Source organism: Durio zibethinus, chromosome 13 (genome assembly GCF_047325235.1).
Source record: "Durio zibethinus cultivar Kanyao isolate XHJ-2024 chromosome 13, ASM4732523v1, whole genome shotgun sequence".
Classification (NCBI taxonomy): domain Eukaryota; kingdom Viridiplantae; phylum Streptophyta; class Magnoliopsida; order Malvales; family Malvaceae; genus Durio; species Durio zibethinus.
The window spans coordinates 20,710,802-20,732,802 of NC_143174.1; the positions used below are offsets into that span (position 1 = coordinate 20,710,802).

The window sequence follows — 22,001 nt, forward strand, 5'->3', positions numbered from 1 at the left end:
TATTTATATGTACAATTTATTGACTATTACAATTGCGCAGGTCTTCAAACTTTTTTGTTTTCAAGGTGGTGAGTGGATTATGATTATCATTAAATTCCTAGTGACAGATTTTCTACCCTGAAATTGAATCAACAAGTGCTCTCAGGTGTTTGTTTTCTGATCATAATTTATTGATTAAGCGTCGAATAACTATCACATGATGATATCTGATTATCTGATGATATCCTTGGTGGAACGCATTACAAAAGCTTTTGTTATTCTTAGTAAGGGGATCTTAATTAGGGGATCAAATTGGTATAACTCAGGTCCCCAAACACAAGCATTTGTAGACTACCCAGTACCCACCCATCCACCTTCCTAAAACATGAAAGTTAGGGAGAGGCTTGAATATAATGCACGAATACTCACAAAAACTAGACATTTAAATCCCACATATTTCCAGTGATTCAACAGAAATAGTCATCAAATTTTGCATCATGCAAGAAGAATCAAATTGACCATTTCCTAGCTAGCTTTCTAACACAATTAGCCTAGTAGTAGTACTTCAAAACAAATTCAATTGGGGTGCCAAAATTTTAAGCCCAAAAATAAAGACTAGTTATTATTAGTATTAAGTTAGGTAAGTCAGTATAGTACTGCTCATATCATTGATTATTTTTTGGATTCAACATTTACTTGGATTTTAGTTGAGATAAACTCCAAATCCGAGGTGAGTGAGTCGAGCAGCATTGCTAGAATTCATGCAAAAAATTACGGTTTTTTAATTACTTTGTTTTGTTTGAAAGGCACAAAAGAGAAGCTTGAAAAAAAAAAAGAAAAATACAAGGAACCAAAAGATACCAAAAACTACCGTGAGAGAAAAGTAAAAAACTATGCAGAGAACTATTAGGGACAGTCGTTTATCGAAAAAATCCTCGAGTTCCACTGGACCCCACCCTAGAACTCTTGCCAGCCACTGGCCATCACCAACCTCCCCTTCATTTTCTCTTTTCGCAATCCCTCTACACCCCTGCAACAACATTATTGTTATTATTATTATCATCATAATTAATCAAACGACATCCCCATTACCCATAAATTGTTCTCCGGTGATCCGTTTCGGTCTCTGGTAACCCTATCTTTCCGTCGGATAACTTCCTGTTGGGCCCCACTAACTCAATACCGGCCATTACCGTGGACAATGAGTCAGACATTGAAGCCCCACAGCTCTCACTCTTAACGTCGCTAACGGAAAAGAACGGCAGACAAGACAAAGAAAACGGAGATGAAGACGACGATGACGGTGACATCAAGGTTGCCGTTGGTGGTGAAGTGTTATAACAAGAGCTTGTTATCTCTTTGTAAAGTTCTTGCATCATCGCCTCTAGTTTCTCTTCTTCGACCAAACCCTCATTGGAGAACTCGCTTTCGTCGTCGGATTCAGTCAACAAGGCGTACAACTTCCCCGCAACATAGCCGGGAAGTTCAGTCTCCGGCGACTTTGAATATTCTTCTCCTCCTAGCATCATCATTATGTTTTTTTTTTCTTTGTTTTTTTTTTTTTTTTTGTGTTGAGAGTTGAAGGGAGTGAAGGAATGAGAGTAACTAGTAATATTATAAACAGAAAGAGGGAAAGGGGAGAGTAAGATCGTGAGGAGTGAGGAGTAGGCAAAAGAAAGCTGTGAGGCCACGTAAGATGGAAGTGTAAGAGAGATGGCGTGGCGAGAAGATGGAAGATTAGATTTGTAGTAAGAAGAAAGAAGGAACACGACTTTTGTCTTTGCTTAAAGGAAGAGAGAATCCGATTCTTTGCCAACGGAGTGTTTCAGTTGGGTAAAAGGACAAGGATTGGCTAGAGGTAGAAGTGAGAAAAAAAAAAAAAAGAAAAAGAGAAATTCGAAAGTTGATTTGATTTGGATTGATTTTTTTTATTTAATTTAAGTTAAATTTAAATATTAAATGTATATATTAAGTTTAAATTGAATTTTAAATTAAACGTTAAAAGTTAAAAAAAAATGATTCGAATTATATATTTTTTTAATTTTTATATATATTTTAAATTTTTATAAAATAAAAATAATAATTTTATATCAAAATTTATTTAAAATATTAAATTTTTATAATAAAATAATATAAAAATTAATAAATCATATCAGATAAAATTTTAATTGAATTGATTCAAATCAAATAAAATTTTGATTTAAATTTAAATTAAATTTAAATTTTTCATAATGTAATATTTTAAAAAGTTGATTCGAATATAATGTAAACCAAATCCGCATCGTCCTTACTTAAAGAAAATATAATTTTGTATTTTAAGTTTACGAGACTACCCCTATCATTAATTAATCGACAAATATGAGCTTACATCTATCCACTTTTTCTTTTTCCTTTTAATATATTTTTACTTTTCGTTTTTTTCTATTTCTTTGCAAATTAATTTATGTATTTTTTTTTTAATTTAAAGCAAGTTTTAAGATTAAATTTGATCAAAATTCATGATTCTTAAAGCTTGACTATCTTAATTTTTTAATTTAAAAACATCAAAATCATGCTCACTTGCTGAGCAAGTGATACGTCGTTTTAATTTATAAGTAGTATATTTAGTTTTTTTTTTTTTGTTTTTTACTTTCAAATGAAGATATGAATTAAAGAAATTAATTAGGTAAACATATTTAGTTGTGTTAAATGGAGTACAAATAATATAGTACGATTAAAGAATACAACAAAATCAATTGAAAAATGTAATTTTGAATTTAATCTCAATACTAGGAAGTAGGACCAATTACCAAACAAATAAACAAATTAAATACAACAAATGTAGCAAAAAAAAAAAAAAAAAACCAAGAGAGTACTGCCTTGGTACTTTTTATAGCATGGAGCTTGATGAGTGAGTGAATTTTTTTGAACTCCAAATAGAAAGATTTTGCTTCTTGTGAGAAGCAGGGATTTTACTTTGCTTTTTACATCTTCTTTTGGCACATATATGATTAAGGCGTTAACAGAATATGAAGCACTCAAATTAAAACTTAAAATTTTATTAGCATTAAACTATGAATTTATTATTAAAATTTTGATTTTTTTAATGAAATATGATAAGATTCCATTAACCTCAAATATAACTTTCATATCAACAATCACATTTTCACTTACGCATCATTTTTAACATAAAAATGAAATTCCCATCTTATAAATTTTAAGTTACACATTAAAAATTTTAGTATATGAATTCAAATTTTAACTTAATTGATTCATTTATTTATTTAAAAAAAAGGACATGTAATGAATTTAAAATTAAATCTTAACGTTCAATTTTTTTTTTTTTTTTCAGAATGCAAATTGTATTGTATATATTTGAAAAAAAAAAACTTTAGTATATAAAAATGAAAATGGAGAGCAGGAATAACAAGGAGTGGTGCATGCTTTAAATTCAACGGTTGAGAATAGCGGTGGAGATTGAAAAGTACCACAGTACTAGAAATTGGTAGTTGCTTTCTTTCGAGGATTAGCTTTTCCAAGTTTACGATTTCTTTTTCCTATTAGAGCTTCACTGAGAAGGTTAAATTATTTGGTGTTTTGGCAGAGCCCACCACCATTACCGATTTGAATCAGTCCTAATAAATTATGTACTCAAGGGGAACAGAAATGTATCCACCATACAGGGTGGAAACTAGACAGTCTCAGTAACACTATTAGGATCATTCTTCTAAAACCACTTTCTCAGATTATCATATTCAACATTATTCTCAAATTTACTATTATACCCCAGACTTTCGCTACCTCCTGCCTCTATGTCTGTGTATTTGATGAAAGACACTTGCCATCTTATTTACCGATGAAATCATTCTTAAACAACAAGGAATGAGCCACTCTTTAAAGAAGAGACCTGTTTCCCTCTCAAATACAACTCTAGCTCCACCGTCACTACTTTGATTCCTCCATTAACACACTTCAGCATCTTTATGGTCTTTTGGTTTCTGTTGCTCATGCAAAATTAGCAACAAAGATCTTCCGTCTTCTTTTAGTGGTTTTAATGCGGGAAGGAAGGGAAAAAGAGATTTTTTAATTGCAAGCCCACAAACCTTCCCTGTAAACCAATTTTCAAGCAATACAGGTTTAGATAGAAACTAAGGCCAATCACTAACGGATGGTTAACTCAAGAGAATGTGCTTCAATCTTCGTTAGCTAGGTCAAAATCATTGAGAGCCCGTGGGAAGATAATTTTTATGAATTTTTTATGTTTAATGCAGATAAATTTGTTTAGATAAAACCAAAACAACAAAAAAAAGGACTGGTTTAGATTCAAAAATCTTTTCCTGATAAATAAAAAATAATAGAGAAAGGCCAATCATTTCATCTAAAAGCAAAACTCTATGAACTAACACTATGTTTGGATTGAAAGGAGGGAAAGAAAAGAAAAAAAAATAAAAAAAAAATAATGAAAACAGAAAAAAAAATTTATTTGGTTAAATTTTTAATTTTTTTTAAAAAAGAAAAGAAGTGAAAACTCAATAATTTTTTATTTTTTTTAATCCTTAATTTTTTAATACCTTAATTTAGAAAAAAAAGCTAAAGAAATGAAAGTTAAAAAAATTTTACTTTTATAAAAAGATTATTATATCTATATTTTTATTATGACATTAGATTTAATTATATAACAGACATTTTTTACAAAAATAATTTTTTTATGAGTATTTTATATAATATCATAGTTTATAAATATTTTATGATTTTTCAAATCTTGACAACAAAACAAGCTAAATTATTGTTGGAATAAATTAAAATATTGAATTAAATATAAAATTAAAAGTAAATTAATAACTAACTAATACATCTTACTATATTAAACATACTTAATTATGTTTAGAAAGATTTATTTATACAAACTTAATAGTATAAAAATATATTTATATATTATATGTTAGTTTATAAAAAAAAAGTTATAATTGAAAAAAATATTATAATAAATTTTTTTTTTTCATTTTCACTATTTATTCAAATAATAGTTATTAAATTTTTTTTCATTTTATTAATTTTAATTATCTAAACAAAAAGTACATGCATAGTTTCTTTTCTTTTAAAAACCTTTCATTTCTTTTTCTTTTCTTTCTTTTATTAATATCTATTCAAACATAACATAAATATCAGCTAATTATTGTAACAAAGTGTTCATGGAAGAACCTTGGTGCGGAAAAAAGAACAAAAGGAAGGAAAAAAAGAGTAGTTCGAAGGATTGAACCATTAATTCCCTTCCTTTTGGGGTATTGCTGTTCATACATAGACTAGAGGTGACAACGGTTTGAATCGAATCCTACTTGAAAAAAAGGTACGGAGCCTACAATGTATCATCCGTCCAAGGTTACTTCATATTTTTCTTCTTTTTCTGCAGCCTTCTTTTCCGTCGTTGAAGAAATTAACAAGTGAGAAATTTATCATTTCCGCTTGCATTCCAAAAATAATAATAATAATAATAAACAGACACCTCTGTTGTAGCAAAATTTAGGCCCAGATTGCAAGGGAAGCCATCAAACCAGCTCCGAGGAAAAGCATGAAGTAAGATACTACTTGATGTCTAAAATTGCAGCTCATCCTCTTACTCAGAAAATCTGCAGCAATTAGATCTACTAAAGCCATATAAACTAGAATTCCAGCTGACAAAGAGTCTAAAATGCCTTCAATAACCAGAGCCGCTGGGCTGTAAGGATTGTAGAATGAAGCAATGGCAGTCCCAATGCCAATTCCAGCTGGGGTTGTAATGGTAAAAAAACATGCCATGATTGTGGCTGATAGAGTTTTGAAATGAGCTTGGGAGATGCAGCCTCCAAGTGCAAATCCTTCAAAGAACTGATGAAACGATAATGCTGCAATTAGAGGTCTTATTGTGCATGGACTCTGGGAAACACCCAGTGATAGGCCAATGATGACTGAGTGTGACACAATTCCAAGCTCCAAAATCTGCAAAAATAGAAAGAGACGTGCCTTCATTAGCACAGTTCTTAAACATGCTACATAAAAAGGGCTGCAATAATTTTCACCACAGTTTCAGTTCCTCCTGCAGTACACATTCCAACTATGACAAAATATGCAAATATCAACATCTCCAACTTTTTGACCAAAATTTTATCAGCCATTCATTAGAAGAAGATAAAGTTTAGAAAGCAATTAAAACAGGCATTGAATGGAAAAAATCCACAAAGTCAATAGTTGGAACAATTTGTCTAATTCACAATTAGGATAATTTACTTGCTGGGCAAAGACAAGGGAAGAGACTAGTATGCTTATTGTTGTAGTAGAAAAGTTAATCACTGCCAGGCTAAAGCTCAACACAGCAGTTTGCACCGGCCAGACATGGAAGATTGATTACCAAAAGTTACACAAGGGTGAAGCTTAGAAGGTTCCAATAAGCTTTGAATGAACCGAGAGAAATACGGACAAAATCTTTTCCTAGCGATCATTATTTTGTTCGGGAAAAAAGAAACACTTCGATCTTGTGGCACATATTAAGTGAAACAATGCCCAACTTTAGGAAAAAGGAGCAGATCTCTGCTACAAAGACTAAATGAGAGACACAGGAATATGTCATTTGTTGGTGTAGTGGAAAAGCATCCCACTAGAATTCTACCATTAGATATGTTAGCCTAAGTCGAAAGAAGACGACTCCTTGGCAAAAATTAGTTACTCTTTTAACATCAACTGTCATCTTTTTTTTTCCCATTGACAATTTGAGAACCAACCAGCAAAGCCGTAAATCTATGTAGATCTCCAATTCCCAACCCCAAAAACCTTTGATAGGAAGGAAAAGAAAGCCACACAGGAGGCCCCATATGACATAAAACAAAATTCCACTAAGTTCTCATAGGGCGTTAAGGCAAATTTTAAGCCACCTCAAGCAAGCACGATCAGAATAAATAGCACTAATTTACTTCCAAACAACACAGAAACAAAGACAAAGTAAAGTACTTAACCAACACGTTATAAGTAAAGAAAAAAAAAAAAGTTCAGCAAGACTGGGGTTCGATCCCAAAATTTGTAAATTCTCTTTCTCTAATTTTCTTTAGGCTTTGCTTCCAAGTTCCAATGTACAGAAAAAAAAAAAAAAACACACACACACACACACACCTGGGAAACGATGACGTGCCTCACTCTGCTATCATCATCCCCACCTCCATGTTCATGTCCATGTCCACGACTCCTCAATAGCCCATCACAGCCGTCTTGTCCATGTGGATGACTATGCCGATGATGTGCTGCATGCGCACGCATGCCAACAATGTGCACGCCCCCACCTTCCTCTTCCCCAAAAACCTTCCTATCCACAACTTGTATAATCCCAGACTCTGAATCCGCATCCAACGACCCGACCCATCCCTGCTCTTCCGTACTTCCTCTAATCAAACCTTGTTTCCTCTCATAATACTGAGTCCCCACAAAATCCACAAGCAAAGTAACCAAAGAAGCAATCATAGCAAAGAACCCTGAAAATGGGAACTTTGACCAAGGGTATTTTGGTAAGCATGGATCCGAGAGAGCATCGGAACCATCAGAGAGCATGTGGACGAAGCCAGTAGCAAGAATTACGCCGGCTGCAAAGGCCTTGGCGGCAACAAAGAGGCTCCCATCTGTACGGAGGAATTTACGATGCCTGCCAATAAGTGGAATAGCAATGCCAGCTACACCAGCGAGGAGGATTGAGGCTATGGCTATGAGCTTTAAAAAGGCGGCTGACTCGTCACGACAAACGTCTACCTCCGAGTATTGGCAGCTCGTGTTGCTCATTGAATCGGTTATTGTCTGCAAAAGGGAATCTGTTTTTTTTTTTAATCGAACAATAATCCGTTAGAATTGAATTAAACAAAGGAAAATTTGAAACTGATAAAATTTCCAACCAAGTTAAGAATTTTGACAAAAGTATATAATTTTCTAAAAAGATTGAAACCAATAAAATTTCCAACCAATTGAATAACTTTGATAAAAGTAGACACATTCGTAGTTCGATTGGGTTGAATTATGAAATCCAAAAACCCAAAAATCAATGTTTTCGAATTTTATTTCATTTGAAACGTTCCCCACCTGTCGACAACCGCAGAAAGAGAAAACAAACAAAAGGGTATTGAAAGTTACCTGAGAAAAGCCTAGTCCTTGATCCGAAACGATCAAGGCAGAGCAGCGGCCAGATCTCCTGAAAAGAAAATGGAAAACCCAATATACACCTTGAATTAAGAAAACAAAAATCAAGACAATAAAAGGATTTGGAATCCCGGAGAAGCTAACCTCAATGAAGAACATGGGAAGAGAAAATCTAAAGCAAAGCTGGTGTTGTGTTCAATATACATAAAAAAATAGGAACAAGGGAAAGGTTTTCCTTTTTTTGTTAGTTTTACAGTGACATATGAAATGGCAAATCAAAATGAAGAAGACGAAGGAAGAATCTCTATATTATACTTATATACGTATAAAGATTGTGAAAACTCTCTCACAATTAAAAAAAAAAAAAAGAGATCAAAGGATGATGGTAGTATTGTTGTTAAATGATGATGTTAAAGGAAGAATTACATGTTGCCGCATTGGCATAGCAAGCAAAGGTTCGGAAGATATAGATGAGAGAAATTAGAGGCAATATGGAGAGATTGTCGACATTTTTGGGCGAAAGAGTGTCGACATTGTTGGGCGAAAAGGTAAGGTAAGGTAAGAGGTGGCGTCTACAGTTGCAAACCTTTTGTCAAAAAAATGACCCCGACTATGTCCACATTGTTTCTAAGGGTCCGTTTGAATCCCCAGTTGGTTGTGACGTGATGCGGTTGGCACCGTCAATCATGCTGACATTTCATTTGGATCACTTGACTGTGATGTGATGAAGTTGTTTTCATCGTGTTGCTCCGTCAATTTTTTTCCTGAAGCTCAAAGGTCGGACAAAGATTTTGAATCTTCAACGGCAGCCTTGATTCCCATTATATCCGTGCTTCTCCCTTCTTCTTTTTTTTTCCCTCATGGCAATAGTATATGATATTTTTAATTTCACAGCTCATTCAAATGGATTCTAAATCTTTGTTTCTTATCTCGCCATTTTTTTCATGTTACTAAGGATATAAATCGGGTATGAAATGAATAGAACATCTTTCATTTTCATCTCTAATTTTTTATATTACATCAACTTATATATCCATATTCAAAGATATTTTAAATTTATTCTCATCTTTATGAATATTTAATAAGTATGAATTTTAAATTTTTTTAAAATTTTAATTTTTATCTTATATATTTAAGTAATTTTTTTATAAATATGTATTTTTAAAATTTAAATATATTAATTCTAATAAATTTAAAATAAAATTTATATTATTAAATAAAAAATTAATTTATTAAATATATATAAAGTATAAGTACAGAATGGATATTATATAATCCATCCCCGTATCATACCTTAAAAAAAATTTAAAATTATACATATTTTTATCCTATCTTCGAAATTTAATATTCATCTCATTCCTATTAGGTTAAAACATAAAATTTTCTGTCTTGTGTCATATTGATATCCCTAGATGTTACTATTAATTTTCTCTTTTTTTGTTTTAATATTACTCACATTTATTTGTTGAAATTAATATTTGTATTGGTCAGTCTTGAACTCAGAAGAAAATCAAATTTTGATTCATGTACAATAATTTAAATAAATTTATTGTTTAAACTTTTTTAAATATAAAATATCAATCTCAAATGTAATAAAATTAAAAATTCACCACGAAAAAAAAATTTGTTCCATGAACAGTGCTGATGTGAAATTTTCATGCTCCTTATTTGGATATGCGGATATGGCATTTATTCGGATAAATTACACTAACAATTACTCAATTAGGTTTAAAATGTTTATTAAATTACTAAATTTTTTAATTTAAACACTAAAAGGTAAGTAAATAATTTTTTTTAATCATCTAATCGTTAGTCTTTAATGGCACTATTACGTGGTAATATCACATTAGTTATTAAATGTCATGTGACACCATCATGTCAGTAATTTTCAAAATTTATAATACCACATAATCAATGTTACTCGAAATATAAGACAACATTGTAATGTCATATAACATCTGACAGCTAATATGGCAATATCACTTCAATACGTTGTTAAAGACCAACGATTGGGGGTACAAAAACAATTAGTCAAACTTTAATGATTAAATTAAAAAATTTAATAACTAATGACTATGTTTAAAATATGATCATAATTGAATGATCAATAATATATTTTATTTTTTCTTAAATATTTTTATTTTTCTCACATTTTCTCTCTATCTCTTTTTCCTCTTTCTTTAAATCCTTTCCTAAGAATTACATCTCAAATGCCCAGAATTCAATTAATGGGATGTTTAATTCGTGGATTCTTAGATTTCATGGGAGAAAATGATTTCGACGAAAGTTGATATTAAAGGAGAATATGTGATTCTTAAGTTTTGTTGAACTATGAAATGTTATATTTTTTAATAAAGTCTTTTAATAAAATATTTGATTTAAAAGAATGTAAGATTTTTTTAATAAAATCTTTTATTATTATTATCCTTGATGATACGTAAATAACACATGATATTCATAATATGTTACATGTGAATAATACATTTTCGTTGAAATTAAAGAATTTTGAAATTTTTTTTCATATTTTCAACAAAGATAATTTTACTATCCTAATTACTATCCTTATGTTGATTTTCTCTATATAGAGAAAATACACAAATCAACTTTCGTGGTAAGCTTAACATGGGAGTTGGAAGGAGGTGGTAAACTCTTTCTTAAAGGTTTCTGCCCTGAAACAAATTTTATATGTAATAATATTAAGTAAATATATTTTAGATTTTAAATAAAATAATATTAAAAAAGATATATTTTATTATATTATATTATATTTTTGTTATAAGTAGCAACATTCACTATATTTTTATTTTTAAAAAGTGTATTTGTAAAAATTTCAGAATTAAAAAAAAAAATTCAACATCTATAATATTTTATGCTCAAAATGCGATTTTTGTTAAAATCTTAGAATTGTAAAAATAACATTTTAATATCCACTACGTTTTATGCTAAAGAAGTGATATTTGTTAAAATTTTAGAATTTCAAAAATAAAGTTTCAACATCTACTACATTTTCTATGCTCAAAAACAGTCTTGTTAAAATTTCAAAATTATGAAAATAAAGTTTCAACATCCACTATATTTCTTAACTTAAAAACATGATCTTTGTTAAAATTATAGAATTTCGAGTATAAAGTTTCAACATTTGCTACATTTCTTATCTTAAAAACATGATTTTTGTTAAATTTTCATAATTTCAAAATTTTAAGTTTCAATGTTCATTATATTTCTTATCTTAAAAATGTGATCTTTGTTAAAATTCTAAATTTTGAAAAATAAAATTTCATCACCCACTATGTTTTTATCTTAAAAACATGATCTTGTTAATATCATAATTTCGAAAATATAGTTTATCTTTCAAATCTCAAAATAGTTAATATTTAAAATAATTTTAATTTCAAATAATTTAATATTATTGTTTTTTAATTTTAAATAATGTAATATTATTTAAAAATATACATATGTTAATGTGAAAAAACTAAAAAATAAAACTATATGAAAAACTAAAAATAAAACTAAATGTATATTAAAAAACTACTCATAAAAAATTATACAAGTACATTCGATTTATATATAAGTAACTAGTGAGTCAACTGAGAAACTAAATCTTTCTAATTCTATAATTGAGCGATTATCTATCATAATTTCTATCATTCATTCTAGGGATACAAATATAAATATACAAATTACAATATTACAACCAGCTGTAAATAAGTGTTTTCTCATACTCCCCCTCAAACTAGTGAATAAGTGTTTTTCATTCCCAACTTAGAAATAATTACTTGAAATGTTGCACTGCTGAGACCTTTAGTCAATAATCTACAAACTGACCCTTGGTTGATACATAAGGTGTATAAATCAACCCACTGTCTGATTTTTCTTTTATGAAATGTCAGTATATTTCAATATGTTTTATTCTGTCATGTTGTATAAAATTATGTGCAATACTTACTGCAGACTCGTTATTACAGTAGAGTCACATTGGTCTATCCCATTTAATCTTCAAGCTTTTAAGATAATCTTTAACTATAGTAGTTCACAAATTCCTTAAGTCATTACTTTGAACTCTGCTTCAGCATTTGATCTTGCCATAATATTCTATTTTTTACTCTTTTAAGTCATAAAATTACCAATTAAGAGAGGACAGTAGCCTGAAATAAATCTTTCATTAGTTACTGAACTTGCATAATCTGCATCTGTATATGCCTCTAGAATTAGCCTTGAATTTTTTTTTTGTATAAGATATCTCTCATAGGATCGGCCTTCAAATAGTGCAATACACGATAAAATAACCTGTAGGTGCATTTTTTTTAAGACTGTGCATAAATTAATTTATCACACTCACAACATATGCTATACCAGATCTAGTATGTGAGAGATAAATGAGTATTTCAACTACTCTCTGATACATCTCTTTGTATGTAGTAGCATTTTTATTAGCTTTTTCAAGTTTATAATTAAGATATATAGGGGTATTTGTAGGTTTACATATGAATTTCTCAGTTTCTTTCAAAAGATCCATCATATATTTCTATTGTGAGATGAAAATACCATGTTGTGAGTGAGCTACTTCAATTCTTATAAAGTACTTCAATATCCCTAACTCTTTTATCTAAAATTCTCTAGCCAAACATTGTTTTAGAGATTTTTTTTCTTTTTCATCATCTCCGGTTATAATTATATTATCAACATACATTAATAGAACTATGACTCTCCCTGAATCAGACTGTTTGATAAATAATATATGATCTCTTTGACTCTGCTTATATCCCATTGCTAACATCATTTTGACAAATTTCACAAACCAAACCCTAGAATACTATTTAAGACCATATAAAAGCATTTTTCAACTTGTATACTTTATTTACTTCTAGATGATTTTCAAATTTCAGTGGAACCTTTACATATATTTATTCTTTCAAATCACTATGTAGAAAAGCATTCTTTACATCAAATTGTTGAAGCTACCAATTGTAATTTGTAGCCAATGATAACAAAATCCTAACCGTATTCATCTTGACAACTAGAGCAAAAGTTTATTGATAATCTACTTAATAAATTTAAGTGTAGCCCTTAGCCACCAACCTGATTTTATACTTTTTAACAGTACCATTCATCTTATATTTTATAGTGAAAATCCATTTTCATCAAACTAAATTTTTTTCGTGAGGTAACTTTACCAGTTCTTATGTCTTATTTTTCTCTAAGGCCTTCATTTTTATTTTCATGACTTGCTTCCATTTCTTACTGGATAATGCCTTGAATAATGTAATTGAAATAGAAATAGTATTTAGGGTCACAAAAAAACTTTTATGGGATGGTGAAAATTTTTCAAATGACATAAAATTAGAGATTATGTATAGTGGATGCTTAGTACATTCTATAGTTCCTTTCTTAATGGCAATATCATAATCACTAATTATATTTTTAGAAGATTCATGCTTATTTTGAGCAACAGAGTCAATGATTGTAGTTACCCCATTTTTAAAGTTAGGGTCAGGTTCTTAGACTTGTACTAGTTCAAGATCTGAAACTTTTCTTTTTGAGTACACCTGTAATTCTTTCATAGAATCAAAAATAATGTTATCATTTGTCATATCAATCGTATTTGAAACGGGTTTAAACTCAAATTTAATGTTTGACTTGGACTCAGAAAAGATAGGTTTAGACTCAGAAGAATTAATGGGTGAAAATGTTGAAGAAGAGGACAAGTTAAGCCAAAATAAGTCTTTATCTTTATCTTTCATGAATGAAGTCTCCCTTTAAAGATAAGATTGAGTAAAAAATGATTTATATTCTTTAAAAGTGACATCTGTAGACATATAAAATTTTTTTGTAAGAGGATGATAACACTTGCACCCTTTTTGAGTTAATGAATCCCTATAAAAATGTACTTCATTGCTTTAAGATCTAACTTTATCCTATTATGACTGTAAATATGAACAAATGATATACAACAAAATATCATAGGTGTAAGGTTATTTGTGGTATTAAAGTCATGATAGAATTGTGAGAGTAGTTTCATAGGAGTTTTAAATCCTAAAATCTTTAAAGATAACCTATTTATAATATGTGTGGCATTGAGAACAACTTATTCTAAGTAGTATTTATGTATGTTTGTTTGAAAAAGTAAAACTCGGGTTATGGCTAGTAAATAGCTATTTTTCCTCTTTGTCATTTCATTTTGCTTGGAGTATTAACACAAAATGACTTATGAATAATTCTAACCTTTTGAAAATAGGCAGATAAACTCTTACTGAAATAGTCTCTTGCATTATCAGACCTAAATCTCTTGATTTTTACTTTACATTGATTTTGGATCATGTTTTGAAAGCTTAAAAACACAGTATTTATGTTTGATTTAGATTTAAGTAAAAATATCCAAAAGACCTTGATATAATCATCTATGAAAAAAAAACCATCTTGTAGACACCTTATTTTGTCCGGGATCTTTTGTCAATTGAGACTAATCCTAGCTCAGTTGCAGAGATTTTTATTCATTTTTGTTTTAGATTTTTTTTATTTCATATTTATCAATTTTATTTTTATTTTTATGATTTATTTTCTTTTTATTTTCTTTTGATTATCTGATTAAAAAAAAAAAGGCTGAAAGCTTGGTGATTGTGATGATTGTTATCTAGATGCTAATCTTTAGCATTGGATAATTAATTGGAATTGAATTGAAACTCTATCAGCATGAGTCTATATATCAACAATGAATATACAAGTTGAAAAAAAAAAAAGGAAAAAGATAGAAGAAGAATCTGATTAGGAAAGGGAAAGGAATCCAAATAAGAGAAGAAAAAGAGAGAACAAAAAAAAAAAGAGTCATAAAAAGACTCTGACATTCACCTATTCCCCTGGACTCTAGCAGCAACTTAACCCAACGTCACCCTTCCCATCATTACGATCACTAGCCTTAGTCTCGTGGGATGCCATTGCTAAATTGAAAACCAGACCTTATATTACACCGCCATTTCTGCTCAAGCCAAACTCCCTCCATTGCTGCCAGAGCCACTATTTCCATTCATAACCATTTCCAGCAGTATCCAAAACTACTTTTCACCTAACCACAATTCCAGATTCGATAAATAGAACCCAAGCAGTCAAGAGCTAGCACTCGACAGCGACGTAACGTCCACAGCTCTCAGCAGGCCAAGGTCGTATCAGTTACGCCACAAGAAAGTGAAAATCTTCTGACACTGGTGCTGTAAATACTGACACAACAGACAACACTTTCTCCTGATTTAGTAGCTACGGTGAAGCATTTATATGAAACTAAGCTGAAGGATGCTACCATCCTTATTCCAATGTTATCTCACTTTCCAAGAATGAGGTGTTACCTATTTTCCCTCTGCTTGTTGACTTTCCATTGGAAAAGTTCCAGCTTGCACTTGCTCGCATATTACAGGGTTCTGCTCATACTGGTCCTGCCTTGACCCCAACTGAAGTGTTGGCTGTCATACATGACATCATTCCTGAAAAATGTGGCCCCTCACTCAAAAAGATAATGGATGCTTGCTTGGTTTGTTTTGAGCAGCACACAGTTTTCACACAGCAGGTCTTAGCAAAGGCCTTGAATCAGATGGTTGATCAGATCCTTCTTCCTTTACTTTTCATGAGAACAGTTATCCAGGCAATTGATGCGTTTCCTACCCTGGTTGATTTTGTCATGGAAATGCTATCCAAACTTGTAAGTAAACAGGTCTGAAGAATGCCAAAGTTGTGGGTTGGGTTTTTGAAGTGTGTGGCTCAGACACAACCACATTCTTTTCCTGTATTATTACAGTTGCCTCCTCCATAACTTGAAAGCACGCTGAATAAATATGGTAGTCTCAGAAGTTTTCTAGCTACTTATGCAAGCCAACCAACTATAAAAGCTTCACTGCCTTCATCTGAGTTTTCCTCTGTGGTGGTGCATTACCGTGGTACTTCTGCTCGCAACTTGCCCTCATTTTGCTGTCTTGCCGTAATGTGTCTTTTTCTTCTTCCGTGTAGGATGAGACCCAGACTAATTTTCTTGAGTTAAAAGACTAACAGGAAGAGGATAAAAAAGAAACTGCTGTCTCTGCTGGAACTACACCACGTTCTCTTTTGAAACCTCTTATCTCTTTTACACATTCCCTTTCTGTTATTACCTCAAGACAGTTGTATTCTGCTCCCTCCTACCCTATCCTGCTTTTTACTGAGCGAGAGCCTTCCTCCAGCTCTTTTCTATCCACAATTCGATTAAAAACTATGGTGACGAAGCACTGTAGCCCGATAACTACCAGTGAGCGATGATTTCAACCGGCGTCCACCCGTGAAGAGGGAAAGATTTGAAGAAAGCAAACATGAGTCACATGCCTTTCTTTTTTTAATTGTTGTAAGATGGCTTGCGATGTGCCAGGTCTCTTCGTGTACAGTAATAGGATTTGACAGCATTAAGGATGGCCAAAGTTTTAGAGACACATCCTAAGCCTTGAGGTGGATGGAGATGGCCACCATTAAATTTGTTGATGCATTGAAGATACCATACATTGCTTCATCCTTTGGTGGCTGTAGAGCATTGTGGATCAACCGGCTCTAATGTCCTATTGTTATTGTTTCTGAGCCAAATTATTCAATCACTTTTTACATCTCAAGCCATCTTTTATGCCTAGAGTCACGTCGAATTCCACAAGCCAAGATATTCTTTTATTTGGTATTTTATTCATTCATTCACTTATTTTTTTTTTTTTATGTGTTAGTTATTTTTAGGAGTATTTTTTTTCTTTTTTGCAAAAAAATAAAAATTTTCAAAAAGAAATATTTTTGAGGAAAAGTTGAAAGTATCAATTTTTCTTGAAAATAAATTTTCTAAAAGATATTTTTGAGAAAAAGTTGAAAGTATCAATTTTCCTTGAAAATAAGCTTTTTAAAAAATATTTTTTGAGAAAAAATTGAAAGTATCAATTTTCCTTAAAAATAAATTTTTAAAACGATTTTTTTGAGGAAAAGTTGAAAGTATCAATTTTCCTCGAAATTAAGGTTTTCAAAAAATATTTTTGGAAAAAAGTTGAAAGTATCAATTTTACTCGAAATTAAGGTTTCCAAAAAAATATTTTTGGGGAAAAGTTGAAAGTATCAATTTTTCTTAAAAATAAATTTTCAAAAAAAGAGTTTTTGAGGAAAAGTTGAAAGTATCAATTTTCTTCGAAATTAAAGTTTTCAAAAGATATTTTGGAAAAAAGTTGAAAGTATCAATTTTCCTCGAGATTAACATTTCTAAAAAATATTTTGAGCAAAAGTTGAAAGTATCAATTTTTTCTGCACAAAAATAATCATTCTTTTATTCTTTTTTATTTTCCTTAATGTCAAATAATCCGACGACGGAGCCTCTGCAATTGAAACAGTAGTTTTTCTTGCATACTCTTGAGGTGAGGGAATTTTTTCAATTTTTTACTAAAAGTATTAGAGTCAATTGAGAATAATTTTCAATAATTAATTACTTGATAAAATTTTAAGGCTATTTGGATAACACAAAAATTATGCTGGTACCATCTTTTGATGGGCGTTGTGAGGGTGCTATAACCTTCCTCATACGTAACTGAACTCCCGAACTCTGTTCTAGTTAGTAGACCTGAACCTATTCTTTTAGGAACCCTTAAACTTAGGCATTTCCTAAAAGGACAGATTCTTTAGGTGGCCAATCGCACCTAGATAAAAAAGATTGGTGACGACTCCCTTAAGTCAATGTCTAGCGATAGATCCTCGGATCTAGACGTTATGACACATCTTACACTAGAAGTATTAAAAATTATAGAGAGACCTTATATGTTACTATGAATCAAGTAAAAATGAGTAAAACTTTTTTTATTGCTAACTGAAAAAAGATATAAGTCTATGCTTTGCAAGTTCACAAACATCACAATGAAAATTTTTTGCATATCATTTGAACAAAGAAAGAAACATATTTTTTGAAATTCTAAAAAAATGATGTCTAAGATGAAAACGATAAAGCTAAATTTTGTTTTTATTAGAAGATTTTTTAAAAAAAATGACAAATGTAAACTATTCCTGATATTACTTATGTTGTTTGATATATCAAGATAGTATAGTTCATCTTTTTCCTCAGCAAGTCCAATCGTCTTCTCCAAACTTTGATATTAAAATTCACAATAAGAAGGATAAAAAGTTATTTTGCAGTTCATTTGTCTAGTAAGTTTTTGTATAGATATCATATTAGTAAACAATTAAAAAACATAAAGAATATTTTTTAGAACAAACGAGAGATTAATTTGAACATTCCCTAATCTTGGCACTGTAGTAAGTGAACCATCTGTAATAATAATTTTTTTATTCTTAAGACACAGGGTATATGTACTAAACTTTTATGAGAAATGTGTTATATAGTATGTGGCTTCTTAGTCAATGACCCAAGAACTCGTAATAAGCTTAATCGAAATATTTAATTCGTTAGAACTGAAAGTTTTACATGAACTAAAGATCTTAAAAACAATACCATAGTAGACTTTTCAAGAGTTTTCAACAAGCTTTTTAGTTTTTCAATTTCTTCTCTATCCAACTCTTTTTGTTTTTGAGACTTCTATAGTATTCTTATGGTTTTACTAATTATCACTTTCTCAAAATCAGATAATAGTGACAAATTCTACTATCTCTGATATGGTTATCTTTCTCATGATTGAAACGAATATTGGTAGTAAAAATTTAATCGGAGATGATTCTAGGTAATAAAAGTCAAAGAAGAAAAAATAAGATTGAAAGATTTAACAAGATTTAACTATGGAGGCCTGAAATAGAATTTAATAATAAAGGCTAAAACTAAGAAAAGCCTAAAGCTTTTAATATCATGTGAAAAAACTAAGAAATAAAACTGTATGAAAACTAAAAGTAAAACTGAATGTATATTGAAAAACTGTTCATAATGAATTATACAAGCACTTTAGTTTTATATACAATTAACTAGTGGGTAAATTAGAAAATTAAATCTTCTTGATCCTATAATTAAGGGATTATCTATTTTAATTTTTTATTTTTAATTTTAGGAATACAAATATTTAATTCTAGATATATAAATATGAATATATAGATTATAAAATTATAATTAACTGTAAATAAGTGTTTTTTCACAATTAATAATTATTGTATTTGTATTAAGCAAATTCAAATCAATTGTACAAACTAAATATAAATTTAACCTTAACAAATAAAAACTCAATCAAATAAAAATTGAATTAATTTTGTATTGTTTTAAAAATAAAATTTAAACATAATTATTACTAGGTGTCAAAAAATGATACTTGAAATACTTTGTGCATGTCAATTTTGGTCTCGATTTATTATGCAACTTTTTTTATATTAAAGGGTAAAATAAATCATAAAAATCATTTATCTATGACAAAAGTAAGATAAATTTTATATTACATAAAGAATTTTAGAAAACCTTAAATAGAGAAAAGTTTATAATTTAAGGCTATTTTTGTCTTCTTGATACTGTTGAAAGTTCTAAAAAATTTTAAAGAATTATATTACAGAAACCAAACATAAAAATAACAATCAATAAATCTTGCTTTCTCCTGAATCAAACACCTTTAAGGCTTCGTTTGGAATGCATGTAATTGTTATGAAAAGAAGTGCTAAATGCGACTTTAAAAGTCAAACAATATCACAGTACATTTTGCTTTTGACCGAATATTCACCGGAGTCTGCCCCTCCAGTCCACCACCATCCCAATTCCTTTAAATTTTTCTTTTTCTTCTTCAACTTAAGAATTTTTAACTTTTCATTTTTTATTTTTTTCTATTTTATTTTTTATATAAAAAATATAAAGTAATTTTTGTTAATTTAATATAAAAATAAATATTATTATTATACCATAAATTAATTAATAAATAAAATTTATTGTATAATAAACTAACAAATATTTTTAATTATTTATTAACAAAACTATTATTTGATTTAAAAGCTTAATAATTTTTTAATAATTTTTTAATTTTGAAAATATTAAGTAATTTACCATTTTATTGTATATAATTTTTAACCAATGTTCTTAATTTTTTAAATATCATGATTTTACAATTAATGAATTACCACTTTTAGAATGTAGTGGTATGTTAAACACGAATTATTACATTTATTTCATCTGATCTATTGTCTCTAGGACATGGTCCACGTGGACAATTGGGCATCCCTTCATTTTCCCATGTGCTGTTTGGAGATGGATTCCGCTGCTCTCCTGTTGATTTCTCAACTGGAGTATCCTCTTTATGGTTGGATGAGCTGTCATCTCATTAAAATTGAGATAGATGGCTCTAAAGCCTGCCACGTTATTTAACATAACTAAACAACAAAAATATGCCGTTAAGTTTTCTTTTCCATTTTCAAGTCATCTATTCCTTTTTTATTTTTTTTTAATTATTTTATCTCGCTTAAGCCTTATTTTCAACTCTTCTTCCACAAAACTAAACAAGGTTAAAAATAAGATGTTAATCTTATTTATATTTAATAAAAAATTTAATTTTTATTTGATTGAGATATAAATAACTATTACATTATGAAAATAAAAATACAAATAAAAATAATTTTAAATTTTATTGAATATAAGAATAAAAACAGATAATATAATATCTGATTTTTATTCATATCCATATAGTCGTAACTTATATTATTACATATATTTAGTAAATAAATTTTTATTAAATTTTTTATTTAAATATATATTAATATATATTTATAAAAATTATACAAATATGCAAAATAAAATTAAAAAAAATAAATAATGCATTTTTAATTTTTTAAATTAGAATATGAAAATTATCTATATTTATTAAATATTTATGAAAATAGAATAAAAAAAATTTTAAATATCTTTTAAATATAAATACAAAAATAAATATAATATAAAAATCTAAAAATAAAAATAAAGAAGACCCTACTTATGTTATATCCTACCGATTGACATTCTTAGTTGAAAGCCTAGCCTCCCAAAAAGTTGTCGATGGGTTGAAATTTTCAGCAACAATGATACTTTCAATTGACACAGTTTACTTATCCAACATGTAACCATTTTTTAATTTATAATAAATCATTAATTAAATTTTCTTTTTCTTTTTTTATGAAAATCTAGATTTTTAACTTTTAGTTGAGTTAACATCAAAGCATGAATTTCGAAAAAGAAAAGTTTTAGAAGACCGGAAAAATATTTAAAGCATATTAACGGATGAAGAAAACGGCCGTTAGAACGTAAATTTGTGATTGATGTGGACTGTTTTACAGGAGAGGAGCCGGATCCATGGTAAGTGGGCACGTGATTTTCAAATCAAACGACATATTTGTAAATCTATTTCTGCGTTTCAAATCGACAGCGCCTATTCATAAATCAAGATCCAAAGATAATCTCAGATTCTTCTTGTCCTGTGAATTTTTAGATTTTAGATGTAAGCTTGGTCAATTCCCAAATCTCCTTGTGTTGAAGTTGGCCTTATTCAGACAGGCAGAACTCAAAAGAAAATGCCCAATTCCGCTGAGGCAGTGCAGCCTGCGGCCTGACTAGCCTTCAAATATGATAAACAAAGAATCCAAGGCCAAATCATCTTATTTTAGGCTCCCTTTGTTCGGTAAAAAATAATTTTTATATTTTTAAGTATTTATTTGATAAAAAAATTAATTGGGCAACAAAATACGATTTTTTGAAAACAAAAGTCATTTTTCTAAAAATTATTTTTCAAATTAAAAAAAAAGATATTTAAAAAAAAATTATTTATGAGTAGAACTATTTATTAATATTTTTTAACATAATTTTACTTATAAATAATATTATATTAATAAATAAATATATTAATATATATTATTATAAACAAATATTATATTAATATATTAATTTTAATAAATAAATAATATTATATTAATAAATTATACAC

General features: G+C 29.3%; 2 protein-coding genes across 3 annotated transcripts; both read right to left on the reverse strand.

The window, feature by feature from the left end:
- Nucleotides 1-414: 414 nt before the first annotated feature.
- Nucleotides 415-1,821, reverse strand: LOC149515410 (uncharacterized). The gene is made up of 2 exons (XM_089742476.1): nucleotides 1,072-1,821; nucleotides 415-1,009 (listed from the first exon to the last, which is right to left on the reverse strand). Exons 1-2 carry the CDS (start codon nucleotides 1,509-1,511, stop codon nucleotides 937-939), a joined length of 513 nt encoding a protein of 170 aa, XP_089598602.1. The 5' UTR covers nucleotides 1,512-1,821; the 3' UTR covers nucleotides 415-936.
- A 3,441-nt stretch (nucleotides 1,822-5,262) lies between these two features.
- On the reverse strand, nucleotides 5,263-8,714 carry LOC111304113 (zinc transporter 4, chloroplastic-like). Of its 2 annotated transcripts, none has more exons than XM_089742008.1 (4): nucleotides 8,251-8,714; nucleotides 8,101-8,158; nucleotides 7,099-7,770; nucleotides 5,263-5,934 (listed from the first exon to the last, which is right to left on the reverse strand). In XM_089742008.1, the coding sequence occupies exons 1-4, from the start codon at nucleotides 8,310-8,312 to the stop codon at nucleotides 5,479-5,481; spliced, it is 1,248 nt and encodes a 415-aa protein (XP_089598134.1). In that variant the 5' UTR covers nucleotides 8,313-8,714; the 3' UTR covers nucleotides 5,263-5,478. The 2 variants fall into 2 exon arrangements, with proteins under 2 accessions (XP_089598134.1, XP_022756363.2); XM_022900628.2 differs by having other exon boundaries at nucleotides 7,099-7,784; nucleotides 8,251-8,700.
- Between the last annotated feature and the right edge of the window lie 13,287 nt (nucleotides 8,715-22,001).